This window comes from Eumetopias jubatus, unplaced genomic scaffold (genome assembly GCF_037043125.1).
Source record: "Eumetopias jubatus isolate StellerSeaLion01/CBP00866 unplaced genomic scaffold, mEumJub1_p1.0 scaffold_1, whole genome shotgun sequence".
In the NCBI taxonomy this organism is placed as follows: Eukaryota; Metazoa; Chordata; class Mammalia; order Carnivora; family Otariidae; genus Eumetopias; species Eumetopias jubatus.
In genome coordinates, this window is record NW_028274807.1 from 64249729 (window position 1) to 64264471 (window position 14743).

The following is a 14743-nucleotide window of genomic DNA, read 5'->3' on the forward strand; positions in this document are numbered from 1 at the left end:
TGAGCGATTTGGAAATTCCACGGGACCCGGCTTCCATACTCTGGCCTGCTGCATGCAGACAACTGAAAGGTCTGAAGTGTTTTGTCTGCCTCAGTGGATTTGGAGGGGAGAGTCAGGTCCCTGGATTCTGAGCATTACTGCCTAAAACCTAGTGGAATTTTGACTTTGCTTCACCATTTTACAGATGAGCAGAGCCACACTTACCTTACAAAGTGGGCATGAAGATTCTGTGAGGTAACACACATGAGACGCCCCTGCAGACCTTGGCAAGTGCCAGGTACCAGTGCCTTCCCCAGACAGCCACACAGCTCAGTGCCTTGCTTCTCTCGGGTTTCTGCTCTGGTCCCCCTTTGTCAGAGATCCCTTCTCCGACTCTCCCTAACCAGCACCTTCTTCCCAGACCCCATCCATCCTGCTGCTCATTAGTCCCTTGCCCTGATTTATTTCTCTTCAAGTTTGTTTCCAGCAGTAGTTACTTTTGAGGCTGTGAGAGCCGGGGCTTTATCTGTTTAGTTCATTGCTATATCTGCAGAATCTAGGACAGGGACTGGCCCATAGTAGGTCCTCAATAACTATTTGCTAAATGCATGGTTAGGCATTAGGAGATGAGATCTGGCTCTATTAGCTGCACATTAGAATCATAACCTTGAACAAGGTGGTTCCTTGGGAATTTCTGCAAAATAAGCATAATAATTTTTCCCCTAAAATTTCACATAATTATCACAGGGATTGTATGATACCCAGATGTAAAAGTGCTTAGTTAACTGTAAAACACTATACAGATTTTTAAATGGGGCTGTTCCTGTCATTAATAGGATGTGATTTGTTGAACCACACCCAGGACAGGCCAGAATAATCGTGGTAACTGGCTGACATCCGGACTGAGCCAAGTATCCAGAGCTGGGGAGAAGAGCTTAAGTCCCCATATGCTGTGATGTATGCTATGTCACTGGGACTTAAGTATGCTTTTTAAATAAAGGTGTTCTCGGGGCGCCTGGGTAGGTCAGATGGTTAAGCATCTGCCTTCAGCTCAGGTCATGATCTCAGGGTCCTGGGATCTCCCCACATCTGGCTCCCTGCTCAGTGGGGAGTCTGCTTCTCCCTCTGCCCTTCCCCCACTCTCCACTTGTGCTTTCTCTCATGCGCACGTGCTTGCTCTCTCAAATAAATGAATAAAAATCTTTAGAAAAATAAAAGAATAAATAAATAAATAAAGGTGTTTCCTGACTCTAAAGGAGACACACATTAAATTTATAGAAAGAATAAAAGCATAGAAAAGCATAAAAGTCATCTATAATCCCACCATCTAGAGATTTACTGTTAATGGTCTGTGTATACCCTTCCAAAGGCAGTGACCCTTTGGGACACTGCTAAGTGCTCTTCATGAGGTGAACCAGCGCCCATGGGGCTTGTGTCGGCCTTGGGCTTGGTGCCAGGAACACAAGGAAGATAAGTGTCTGTTCTCCAGCGGCTGACAGATTTGAGACCTGTCACCTGATTTTTGCATCACTCCTGACTTTCTCTCCTCTTGAGACCCAGCCTGTACGCTCTGTATAAATCTGATCCTTTGCATCTCCAAATGGTACTTAAATCTTGAAAAAGCTCAGGGACTTTGAATATCAGGGTTGTTCCAGCCAGAACCACGGCTCATAGGAGCCCTTGGCCAGCAGCGTTCAGATGGTACCTGACGACGGGAAGAGTCCCTGTGGCACTCTGAGGGCATTCTTTTCCCTCTGGCTCAGTCTTCTTCATGCCGTAGACTTACAGGCAACACCGTTCCTGTGTCCCTGGCCAACTCCTACCAAAGGCCTCTCCCCTCCCCTTGGAGCTTGCTTTCCTGAAAACACCCCACTTCTGAGAGAAAGCTGCCCGTGCTGGCCCCTCTGAGAGCCACCCAGTTAGACCCTCTCCGCCTTATAACTGCCAGTTTCTGGAGTCCACGAGTCCAGTGTTTTGCCTCCACAGACCCAACCAGAAGTGGAGAGGAGTTCAGCCAGCCCCTCCCTTCTCAGGACAAAGTGGTCCCCTGTCCTGGGCAGCAATGGCCAAGCTGGGGATGGGGGCGGAGGGGTGGGGCGGGGGGTAGTGCAGCTTCCTGACCCAGACCAGGAGAGCAGGGTGTGTGGCAAATCCCTTTCTCCGAAGCCAAAGCCTCTGTGATCTCACCCAGCCTTGCCTCCTGCGGGCCATCCGCAGCTCCCAGCTCCTCCCTGATGCTATAGCACCACACTCTCCAATCCCCACCCCCCGCCCTGACTCCAGTGTCTTCATCAAAGCTGTCCAACATAGCCTCCTGACTGGTTTTACGCCCTCACTCTGGCAGCCCTACAAGCCGCTCTTTATGCTTTAGCAACACTTCTTTTTTAAAACATCATTTCGGAGCTTTACTACCCAAATGGAAGGTCTGTGGCCCAACAGCATTGGCATCACCTGAGTCCTTGTTAGAAATGCAGAATCTTAGGCCCCTCCCTGGCCCACCTCAGCAGAAACTGTATTTTTCAAAAATATACAGACTTTATTTTAGAGCATTTTAGGTGCACAGCAAAATGAATGGAAAGTACAGAGAGTTCCCATATACTCCATTCCCTCCACGCACACAGCTTCCCCTACCATCCACATCCTATGCCAGAGGGTACATTTGTGACAATCAGTGAACCTACATTAACACCTCATTACTACCCAAAATTTGTAGTCTCCCTTAGGGATCATTCTTGACACTATACATTCAGTGGGTTTCCACAAACATAAAATGACATGCATCCATCATTATAGCATCATATGGAGTCTTTTCACTGCCCTGAAAATCCCCTGTGCTAGAAACTGTTTTGGACAAGGCCCCCAGGTGATTGGTACAGACCACGTCACTCCTTAAAACCTTCCATGGCTTCCCAGTCCCTCCAAATAACATTCAGATTCCTGACCATGGCCTTGGAGCCCTATGGAGTCTGGTCCCTCCCTCCGCCTGCCCCAACACGCTGTCTCCACTTCCTTGCTTCTCTGTTTCTTTCACATGCTGCTCTTCTGCATTCACCCAGCTCATTCTTACCACTCTCCCCTCTGGCAGAGAAAGACAGTGTTTGTCGTTTGCACATTCATTTGAGGGATTCTTTGATTGAGTTTCACGTTCTTCCTAATGACCGTAAATTCCATGAAGGCAAAAGCCATGTCAATCTTGCTCACAACTTGTCCCCAGGACCAAGAAAAGTATCCTATACAGAGGAGATGCTCAATATTTGTTGAATTAATAGATGAATACACAAAAGAAAGAACACTTGTGCCAGACTCATCCTTACCTTTAGCCTTTGTCTGCACTGTGGCCCCACCCAGAATTCTCCCGCCATCACCCGGCGTCTGCCATAAAGTTGGCCGGGCCGCCCCAGCCCGCCACGGTCCCACCTTTCCCAGGTCTCGGGCTCTTAGGGTCGGGACCAGGCACTCTACTGCTCTTCACTAGCTTGGGGGTTAGTTTTGCCTTCTTCAACTAACACACTCGAATCTCTTAGAGGGCAGGAATCCCAGGTTCAGTTTTTGAGTAAATAATAAGTGTTCACACATAAGATGCTCAGGGCTTTGTTTGTTGACTCAGTACAGCAATAGTAAAATCTGAATATAGCTGTAGGACAAAGTGCTTTCCTAAATATTTTTCTTTAGCTCAAACATCGTCTCCTTCCACTTGCTTAATTGCTAAAACCCTGGTTTTCATTTTATAGTTTCTTTCCCTTTTTCATTGGTTTCCCCCCAACACACACACACATATTTCTAGGAAGCCTGTATAAATTTCCTTCTAAACATTTTTAAACTCTTTAGACTCCCCCAGAAGATTCATTAGGGAGTGCTTCCCCAGCTTCCTAGAAGAAAATTATAACTGTTGGAAATGTCATAGAACTGTTAAATATACACAATATCTGATGCATAAATTATGAAACTTAGGTCGTGGTTCTCTTGGTTCAGCAACCATGTAAAATAGCAAGTTTTCCAGCCCAGGACAGAAAATGCACGACTACCATCACGGCAGGCACGTAATCCGTGCGCCCAAACTCCTCTCCTGTCCCCTCTTCCTCCCTCCCTCACACTTAGACATTCTGATGCCTGCAGTGAACACATGCTTTAAGTGAGCAGCTCTTAAGACAAGGACCTTTGACATTGGGCTCTTTGCAAACTGGCAGACCGTGTTGAAGCCAAAGCCTTCTCTTTACTTTGGGGAAACCAGGTGGTATGCTGTTCAGCAGAAAGAAGATCTTTTGTTTTGACTTTAAAAATAAAGTCAGAACCATTCTTCAGCAGGATGAGCCCCACTCTTCTCAACAGCCCCCCAAATCCAGCCCTTGAAGGTCAACTTGCAGGGTGACAGAAGGGGGCAGCACAGAAAACCCCACCTCCTAAACCTTGAAGCAGCAAACTCAGTCAAGCTCCTGAGAGTTCCTTACCTGAACAGAAGTAAAAAGGACTAGTTAGCATCAAGAACTGAAAGAGCTTGAGATACAGATGCTCGAGTAGTGGTGTTCTCCACTTCGCTGGGTGATCCATGGCTTCTGCTGCTTAGAGAGCGAAAACAATTTCAAACCAAGTGAGACCTGGGTACCTTCCAGCAAGCACCAGGCAGGAGCAGAAGACAATTCAGCTATCTCACACAGAGGGTTCTCCTGTGATGTTTGCAAAAACACCGTGGATGGCGTACCTGGGTCTCCAAACTCCTGAATATAAAAGATTGTGGATTTATTTTCACAACCTGAAAGGGAAAAAAAAAATTAAAGTCACCCAGGAAGAAAGGTTGGCCTAGTATGGGTCATAAAACTCTCTAGTTGCCTACCTGAAATGAGTCGGGAACCTTAATCTGAGCAACATCTAAACCACACAATCTCAAGGGTAAAGCAAAGGTCGGGGGAACTCCGAGGAGGTGATCTTGCCTTGTACATGTTTCCAGAACGAACCACAGCTCCCATGGAATAGTTCTGCTTAATGGGGACAATGAGACTTCGGTCAAAGCACAGAGAACTATCAGGGCCCTCAATATCCGCTGGCCAAAATTCAGATCCTCTTCAAAACATACCAAGAAACACAGAGCACCAATGAGGTCCTATTTTGTCCAAGGCAGGACTTAAATTACGAAACGACTTCCTTCTCAATACATTAACATAAAAAAGTGTCTCCATTCTTAAATGCCCTGCACAAAGAACATGTCTTAAACCGGCAGAGGTTCTGAATCAACAGAAAAATCTGTTAGTAAAAAGGGAAAAGACGTACTACAAAAATTACTTATTTATATTATGTATTACCATGGGAGGAAATTTTTTCAGGAAATTTATCAGAATTTAGAACTGAAAATGAATGTTGTGCTCCAATGTGATCTTCTGAGCTTGTCACCACAGACACAGTCCAATGCTACTCAGAAGACATTTGGGACCCCTTTTGGGAACCATCCCAGAGCTCATTTTCTAGCCTCACTTGACTGTTTTATTAGCCACACTCCATTTTAACCAGGATTAGCTCAAATTCACTTCTTTAGAATTTTATGAGTCATAACTCTGTTGATGACTCACCAGCCATGCTGGGACCCCAGGGAGGCTCCTTTGGAAGTAAGTATGCATCTTGGAGATAGGAGTGATGGTATGTTTATTTAAAAAGGCAGTCAGGTTGTTGGTAACTATTCCTACTGAGCTATCCCATATTAAGATAGTAGTAAATGTACTTACTTGCTGAAGAACAATTCCTCTTTTTTTCTTGTGTTTAAAAAAATTAAAAAAATCAAAGGATGAGGCCCCAGTTCTGAGATGTTCTTTTCTTGCCGTCTCCAAAATAATGGCAAGTTGCTCAGCTTTTCTTTGGGTGATATACCAGAGGTGGCAATCCCCCTTCCAACTTCCTTTTACTCACTAGAATATCTATCTGATGTTCTTTCACCAGAAGCATTTAAGTCAAAGCAGGAGATGGGTAGGGTATTATGTATAATTTGAGGAAGCTTGCTCTTGCTGTCCTTTTTTGTCAGCCACCTCCTCAGAGGGTGTGGCCAGGACAAACCACACAGCACCTCCCTCACCATCTCACACAAACCAAAAGTCTCAAGGGGAGAGAAGACTGTAGAGGGCAGCCTGGGGGTGAATGGGAGGCCAGGGTGGGGAGTTGGGGGGGGCATTGGCTTTGGCGGTAGATAGACTGTGAGCTTTGTGGGCCAGTAGTTTCTGAGTCTCAAGTTTTAACAACTAGTTACCCCTCTCTCCTCAACAGTCATGCCAATGCAGGAGTGAGCTGTCTACCTCATATGTCGTGGTCACTTTTTGGAGAGTGCTGGGTTCACTAGGCTGCCCTTAACTGCACTCCCACCCCCACTATCTTCACAGACAGGACTTCCGGCAGCCATGTTGGACAGGATCCCAGGCACCTCAGGTGAGCAAAATGACAGAACCAAGGGGTAGGGTGAGGAAGATTTTAGTACCACCCCCTTACCCCTTACCCCACCCCCAGACTCCCTGTTTTCAACCAGCCTGTGTAGAATTCTGGAGCATTCTGTGGGTAAACAGCTGACACATGCTGGTGCAGCTGACTGGTTTTGCACAAACAGAACCTGACAGCACTTTGCCTGGGCCTGCAACCTTTTGCAGTTGGCTCCTGGCCCTGGGGCTTCTCTTTTGCTTTGGCAGGGGTTACCCTTGCAAGTTCTGTACTTAAACATGTGCAGCCTGGGAATATGGGGTTAGTTAGTGTCCATGGGGCTACTCTTGACCAGAGGAGGTTGGAAGCTGACAGCTTCCAGGTGGGGAGTTCTGAGAAACATTTCATGAGGGTTTCCAGAAGGCCCCAGTGGGACTGAGTGCCAGCTGCCTGCAGCAGAAGCCAGCATGGTAAAGTACCCTTCTACTGGCTTTTCTTTCTTCCCTGTCTCAATCCTCCCGTTCTGTACCGCTGGACTACCTTCTCAATAAACTAGACCTTTGTTTCCAGCTTTGCTTTCTGGATACTCTAGGCTAAGGGAGGAGGGATGCTCTTATGGTAGAAATACAACAGTTTTCTATCTAAATTTGTAAAAGTAGAAAGGTGAGTCAATTCAGAGAAAAAAAAAGAAATGTAGATATGATACATGAATATGGTAAACATTGTGAATATGGTAGAGAAGTGTCTGAACTATTGACGTCAGGCTATTAGAAAGTAGCCTCTCCTGGCAAAAATCGCAGTGTAAGCTGCCATCTATCCTAGTATTTTTCAGTGTTAAGGAAGGCACTGAGGTCCCTTTAAATTAAAAGCTGATAGGGAAGGATGACTGTTGAGGCCCCTGGATGTCCACAGGGTGGGAGGAGTGACAATCATCCCAAAGGAAGAGAAGGAAAGAATAAAGCCTTTTCCACTCCATGATTGTGCTTAGGCTCTGACAAGGCCTGTGGTATGGCGGATACAGGACCTCACTAGGGGGAATATGTCCCAAGGCTCAGCTCAGGCCTCAAAAAACTGCTGACTGCATTTGAGACAAATCTTATGCACTAAGTGAGTGGCAGCTTCTCTGATGTGATCTGCCAGGTCCACTCCCACACCGGCCCTCCTGGTATAGCATCCACAGTGCTGTGCTTCCCTGCCACCCACAAGATACAGCTGTTTGGGCTACGGCAATGTCTTCAAACTGAGATAAACCCCCAAGGGCACCTGCAGATTTTCAAAGGGTATGCAGGCCCGGTAATTTTAAGAGAATCCATTTCCAGATTTCCAGTTTCTTTATGGATGCTTTTGTAAAACTTACCTGCAGTGGGAAGGACCTTGTCTTTCTCCCTATCAGAAGAAAAAAGGCTCTGACCTGACTTGAATATTACTAGGGTGCCATGTTCTGGAAAGTGAAAAAACTTTAGGGTGCCAAAGAAAGAAACAATTTGAAATAGTGGTGTCTTAATCAATGCTGCCTCCTTAAGTCAAGACAATCTAAGCCCAAGGGAGGGTCTCACGTCCCTCCCATCTTGTCCACATTTCTGTAGAGATAGAAACGTGGCATTAGACACAGATGTACTGTAGAGTGGGGTGGTAGGAGAGGTGGCAGCGTTTACTAAATAAACGTGGCCTCTTCTACTTCCTGTCTCTTGGCAAAGACACCATCTCTCCGGAGGCAGCCAGAAAGAGCAAAGAGAGTGTGGGTAGGAGACAGGGAAGGCACAGGCACCTTGCCTTGCCCCAGCGACAAGTTTGTGGCAGGGTTCAGTGGATGGCTGCTCTATCTCAGATTTGGAATATTCAAGCTCTATAAAGTATGCCAGGCAAACTTTCTATGACGGGGGCCCCCTGCATTTTCATCTTCTCTGCGAGGAAAAAAAAAAGCTTGGTGAGCATTTTTATTCATCTGTGTCTTGGTCTGAGTGTCAGCTGCATATTTTGAATAATGATGAGGAAGGATGTAGCAACTTCTACCTTACAGTCGCAGCAACCTTCAGCCTGTCAGTGGAGGGGCTGAAATCCTCATCTGGCTCCTCGCCCTGCTTCATTCAAACTGGCTTATAACCTGCGCCCAGCATGGGGTGGCCAGATCTAGCCTCTCAGACCATGGTGCTCCCAAGGGGTACCACAGTCTGCTTAAGCTGGTAGAAACGTCATCAGTGTGAAGACATTGAATTCCTCTTTGAATGCTGGTTCTCTGAAATGGAAGTCACTGGAATTCTTAAAAGGAGAAGAGAAGTGGACATTCAGAGTTAACCCTTGTCCAAACTGTCCCCACTGCCCACTGCCCCTCTTCTGCCTGCATTTGGCACTATAATCTCTCTGCCTGGAAACCTTGCGGGTTCCTTAACTTTCTAGATGCCTTTACTTGTCTCTTTGCCCATCTGAACATCTTCCTTCCTAAAAGGACCAGACCAAATGCCAGTTCCTCAAGAAGCTCTCGTTAACTCTTCTAATCCCCATCTGCTCTTTCCTTTCTCTTTGCTTCTAATGCATGTACCATTCCTTTGTCATGTCAAGCCAATTCCCCTCAAATTTATTGAGTTTGCACTGTGAGCCCAGAACTGTGCCAAGCACTGGGGATACAAAGGTGAGTAGAATGGGAGAAATAAGAACAAGGTGGAGGGACCCTAAGCAAAAGAAGCAAGCAATAGCAGAAGAAAGAAGCAGAGCAATCAGCTGAATTGGAGTCTGCAGAAGGGGAAGATGCCCTCCCCACCCCGTACCTCCCCCAGAGCAGTAGCTCAAATTCTGTAAGTCACTATTTCCTAAACTTGGATTGGGAGAGCCATCCACCAGTAGATTTGGAACCCTTCTTTGGCACACTTCCTACCAGATGGCCTCGGCCTCTCTCCTTCTCCCAGTCTTGTTGGGATTTCCCACAGGGAGGGAAGCTCAGCTGCCCAGCTGACTCCCCAGGCTCCCCTCTCTGGTTTGCGATGGGTCTCTGATGCTCAGCCCTGTAGCCCTGTTCTAACAGACTTCGCTGCTCACCGGCTGGCTCTCAGTGGGTAGAAATACAGCTTCCAGAAAATGGAAAGTAACCACTCCTGTGGTGAAGCCTGGGGTGGGGAATCTAAAAAGAGTTTAGGCAGATTTCCTAGTGGTGTCAGGCTCCTAGAGAGTCCCTCAACCCTGCCCCCATCCCCACCACGCTGTGGCCCCAAGAAATCAGTCCAAAGCTGGAGGGATTTAGTCTGAGAGCACTGTTAAAGCTCTTCACTCCATCAAATTCTGCCTTCATGGTGGGTACTTGCTCTCTGCAGAGGCTTCAAATAGATTCTTTCTCACATGCAAATAGCAGCTAAACGTCTGTGTAAGGTGTGCTTTAAATGGTGCTGTTTCTGGGAAGACCTGCTGAGAGATGAATTTCCCTCTCTTTTCAAGCCATGCAATGTCTCTTTAATTTTATGAATAAAATTCAACTACTACTCCCCCTCCCCCTTTGAAGTCTGATGATCTTCTGTTTTGACCTTTTGGTTTTCCCCTTCAGTTTATATTACATTGTCAATGAGAAGCAAATGGCAACCATTACTTCACTTTTCAGAAAAATATTCCACAAGGAAGAAAGAGGAGAAGGGGGAGGAAGGGAAGAGAGCGGGAGGAGGAAAAGGAAAAACTTGAAGGAGAAGGAAGGAGGAAAGTGAAGGAGGCCAATGGCTCCATTTTAGGAGTGGTAAATAGCTTGGTGTGTCTAAGCAGAGAATAACACACTACTGTTAAATCTTTAATTCCCACGACCTTTAATTCATTGAAGTTTGCTTTCGTGGCACTACACTGTCCCGTTCTGAAAGCACCAAGATCATTTCTGACTTTTTCTCCTGCCTGGTGGTTGGCTCCTTATTATGTTTCTCAGGGGACAAAGAAAATGAAATAGAAAACTGAAAAGAGTGACTTTTGTAAATTTGTTAAGGGCTCTGGTGGACATTGTGGCTGGGGGAGTGGCAGCCAAAGGCTGTCTTAATCCCCCCCCCCCCGAATCCTTAATTCCCCCATCCTTAATCCCCCATTCCTTAATCTCCCCCAATTCTTAATCCTCCCCAGTCCTAGAACAGGGACTGGCCAGTCCCTACCTTCAGGCACAGAAGCCTCAAGTCTTCAGGACACAGTGTTTGTCTCTTCCTTTCTTGAAGGACTGAGCAATAAAACGCTGCAAACTCCTTCGAAAGGCACCCTTTCTAGTTTTGTTCGAAAAAAAATTCTTCCCTAAACACAACCAAACTATCTCCTGCTTTACTTTAAGCTTATTTTCTCTCGTTCAGTCATCCACAGAAGGGGGGGGGAGGCATTTATATCCATTACAAGCTCAAAACAAACAGAAACACTTTAGGGTGATAAAGAATCATTATCCAGCTCCTCAAAACCACTAGATCTGTGTGAAAAAAAATTCGCTCTTTTCTCTGAGTTACCAGTTTAGCATCCTTTTTCTTATTCCTTGTTACTTATCTCTGAATCCATTTTCTACATTTAGTTTGAACCTGAATGTAGTAATATATCAATAAGGATTTGGGCTTATTTAGAAAGAATCCACAAAAATAATTCCTGGCCATGGTATGTCATATTCCCACCCATAATTACCACAATTTCCACTCAATATTTCCACGAATATTTTGTTGGCATTTTCATCATTCTGCAGGTGCATATTTAGCCAGTTGCTCCAGGCCGAGCAACTGTGCATCATTTGGGGAGAAAATGCCAACCTAAACTTGCATTTTTGGTTTTCTTTTTTTGCTTCTCCTGTGTGCTGTTTGGGTTATTTTTGGGCTTCTGGCAACTTTAGTTTATCTTTATCTTAATTATGCTTCAAAAATCAGCCCAGGTGTAATTTTCTCTGGATGCCTTCTCTGAACATTCTAAGCTGGCTATGTCTCTCATATCTGCTGACCTTGTACCTTGAACATTCCCTCTTGTCATAGTCTCATTGCCTAATGTCATTATACTCTACCAAGTCTCCACTATTAGTATGATTTTTGCCTTACCTCTGTAACTGCAAGGAGGACCTAGCAAAGTGCCTGGCACATCTTATATGCTATATTAGTAAGCATTCTCCAGAGAAACAGAACCAGTATGTATACACATGGAGAGAAACAGGTTTATTCTAAGGAACTGACTCACCTGATTGTGGAGTTTGGCAAGTTCAAATCTGCAAAGTAGGCCAGCAGGCTGGAGACCCAGGGAGGAGCAGATGCTGTAGCTGTGGATGCAAAATGAGTAACCCTTTTAGAATTTCTAAAAAAGAAAAGGAAGAGAGTTTTATCTGAGCCCAAGTTAGGACAGCTGCCTGGGATACAGTCTTCACAAAGAAGAGAGGGAACATTTGGTGTAGGGTTATGTACATTTTTACATAAAAAGTTACAAATTATTAGACAAAGAACACTTCAGAAAGTTGCAGACCTTAAGTTTCTAATATATGCAGGGCTGTAGGACTTTAATCTTATGGGAAGGAAGGAAATCCCTTGCTTTTTCTTGTCTTTTGTGTTCAGAAGACACCTTTATGGTGATTTTCTTTAACGAAGCAGATGGACAATGTGTGCTCTGGGCAGAAATAGAGCCCATGTTTTGAGGTCTTGTGGAATCAGTTTGACTTGGTAAATGTTGAAGTATAGCTTCCCTGGGAGCCCAGGAGCAGGGCGCACAAACATGAAAAGTTGAAAACTTCCTTTATATCAGGCCTGGAGACAGTCTGCTGGTAGAATTCCTCCTTCCGTGGTAGTCAGTCTTCTTTCCTATTAAGGCCTTCAACTGAATTGGTCAGGCCTGCTAATATCATGGAAGATCGTTGACTTTCCTTAATATCCACTGATTTCAGTGTTCATCTCATCTAAAAAATACCTTCACAGAAACATCTAGAAAAATGTTTGGCCAAATATCTGGGTATTACTGCTTTGCCCACGGTGATGTGCTCACCAAGACTTCTGGATTGAATTGCTGATACAGCACAATGTGAGCAGCTGCTTTGGGCCCTTCCAATTTCTCCTGTACTAGCTTTTTTCTGTTTTCTTCGAAGAAGCCTCTACTTCATTTTTTCCCCCCACTTTAAGTCATTTTAACAGATGTTTATTGAAGTCCTCTTCTGTGGTATGTTTTCCTTTGAATCTTTTTGTTATTTTGTGCCTGGCTGAGAGTTCAAGGGGCCCTGCCTTATAACCATTTCCTGTTAGCTAGTGCATGAGCTTGCTTTCTCTCTTTTTTAGGTTCTCATGCTCTGACTAGATGTGGTATTATGCATTCAGGACCATGAAGTGGCAAAGATTTGTTTAATACACTATTTTTCAGTTATCTGTGCTTCTGTTTTCCTTCAAATGAACCAGCTTTGATCTACTTTGGTTGGAGAACAACTGAATGTCAGGGCCTATTTTCTTTGTATCAGTATGAACGGGAGATTTTTCCAGAGGCATTATTTTATCTGAGCATTTGAAATCAATTATGTATCACTATATATAGTATAGTATTAGAAATAGGATATAAAGTTGTATATACAAAATGATCCAATTTTTTTTCAAAACACATGTGCATAAAATAAAGACTATATACAGAATGAGTGATGAAATATGAGTGGTTCTGTTTTTCCTATGTTTTCTAAAATTTCTTTATACACATAATATATAAAAATTCTAATTGTGGAAGATTAAAAGTTTCTACTTACTTCTGGCAAACTCTCCCATTACCGTACTCTTGAGAGATAATCATAATCATTATTAACAACTTGGTATGTATCCCTTCAGTCATTTCACACACACACACACACACACACACACACACACACACACACACACACAGAGCTCTTTTTTTTCCTACCTAAGACCGTATATATTCTTCATTCTAAAATTTAATTTTTTTTACCTAACAAAATTATCTCTCAGCTCTTTCTATGTGAGCTTGATTATTTACCCATAGTCTGCTGATTTAAATGTCTACCTCATGGTTTTGAACAGTTCCATAATTATGCCATGATTTAAGAGAAGGAAATGCATACTCCCATGTAAACAGATATTGAGGTTATTTTTAACTTTCTGCTATTAGAAACAATTCTGCAAAGAACATTCAGGAACATTTATCTTCATGAACATGTGTGGTTATATTTTTTAGGAGAAATTTTTAGAAGCTTTCCCAACATTTCTGCTGGAAATATGCATTACTTTTATCATTTAAAAAATGTAAACATTTTGTTAAAAAACATTTTAAAAATAGCATCAGTTAGCAACCTAAAATAAGGTTACACAGCTGGGTCCATTCCACGACAGAGGGTCCTGGGTCAGGGCCTAGCATATACCTGGTACACAGTAGGTGTTTAATGTCTGTAGGATATATAAAGATCACTCCCGGACATTGTTAACAACTCTTTATGAAAAGTACCATTATTTCCACCATACAGATGAAACATCTCAGAGATCAGGTCTGAGTCCCACAAGTTTGTTTCTCAGTAAAAGCCTCTAAATGACAAATACTACTGGACTGGTGAGTAATGAAATACTTGCAGTACGTCTCCTTCAGTAAAACTGGGGGCGAAGAACTAAATCTTCAACACCTCTGTCTTCCCGGCATCTACACTAATGCCTAGCACTAGTAAAATGCCACATAAATATTAGTTCTTCTTGGCAGAACAGGATTCACTCTTTCCTTTATGAACAAAAGCTTGGTTTTTGTATAAGTATCTACCTCTAGGGGAAGATGTTAGATCCTTGATCAAAGGGGAACTCATAATCTAACTTGCCTACCAGTGATTGGTTTAGTCTTGGAGGGGGCGCAGAGAGAGCCCTTCTTAACAGTTTCTTCATCCTTGAAAGAAGATACACAGCCTTTCCCATCAGACATTGTCTGTAATTGTAATTGGATTTTGTACCTGTCAGAGAAGTCAGCCTGGGGATAAAGCTAACACAGTGAGAAGAGCAGGGCAGGAAAATGGAAGGAACTGGATCCTTGATGATAACAAATAATTAACTCTGGGGATTTCTGCTTTCTAAGATATTTTTTTGTAAGCTAATCTAGACATGTCTAGACATTTTGTTATATAAGATAATAAGTGTCTTTATTATTTAAGCCTGCTGAGTATGGGGAGTGGTGGGAGGGGGGAGGGTAATGGTTATTTGCAGGTATTTGGAGCTGACAAATTGTTCTTTCGGTTTGCATGACCATGGAAATATTTCCCAGAAATATTTTCTAATTTTTGACCAAGGAGAAAAAAATGTCAGTAGGTCAAACTTAAAAATAAAATAGCCAGTTATTTTAGCAGCAAAATGAGTTTATTCAAGAATAGCAGAGGAATTGCAATTTGGGACACGTAAACTTCAGTAAAACATAGTCAAGACCCAGAGAACAAATGAGAGGGGACTGC

The 14743-nt window shown here is 44.0% G+C and overlaps 1 protein-coding gene across 6 annotated transcripts in view; it reads right to left on the reverse strand.

Annotated features, from left to right (window-relative positions):
• Positions 1-11569, reverse strand: part of CD80 (CD80 molecule) — a 30150-nt gene extending 18581 nt beyond the window's left edge. The window contains exons 1-4 of one of the 6 annotated variants that reach the window (XM_088024613.1): positions 5694-5926; positions 4811-4955; positions 4679-4729; positions 4428-4535 (exon numbers count right to left, since the gene is read on the reverse strand). In XM_088024613.1, coding sequence (XP_087880739.1) covers positions 4428-4527 — 100 coding nt within the window. In that variant the 5' untranslated portion in view covers positions 4528-4535; positions 4679-4729; positions 4811-4955; positions 5694-5926. Of the gene's footprint in view, positions 1-4427; positions 4730-4810; positions 4956-5693; positions 5927-11523 lie in introns of those variants that run through there. The other 5 variants (XM_028110519.2, XM_028110516.2, XM_028110515.2 and 2 more) reach the window with 5 other exon arrangements.
• Positions 11570-14743: the final 3174 nt, after the last annotated feature.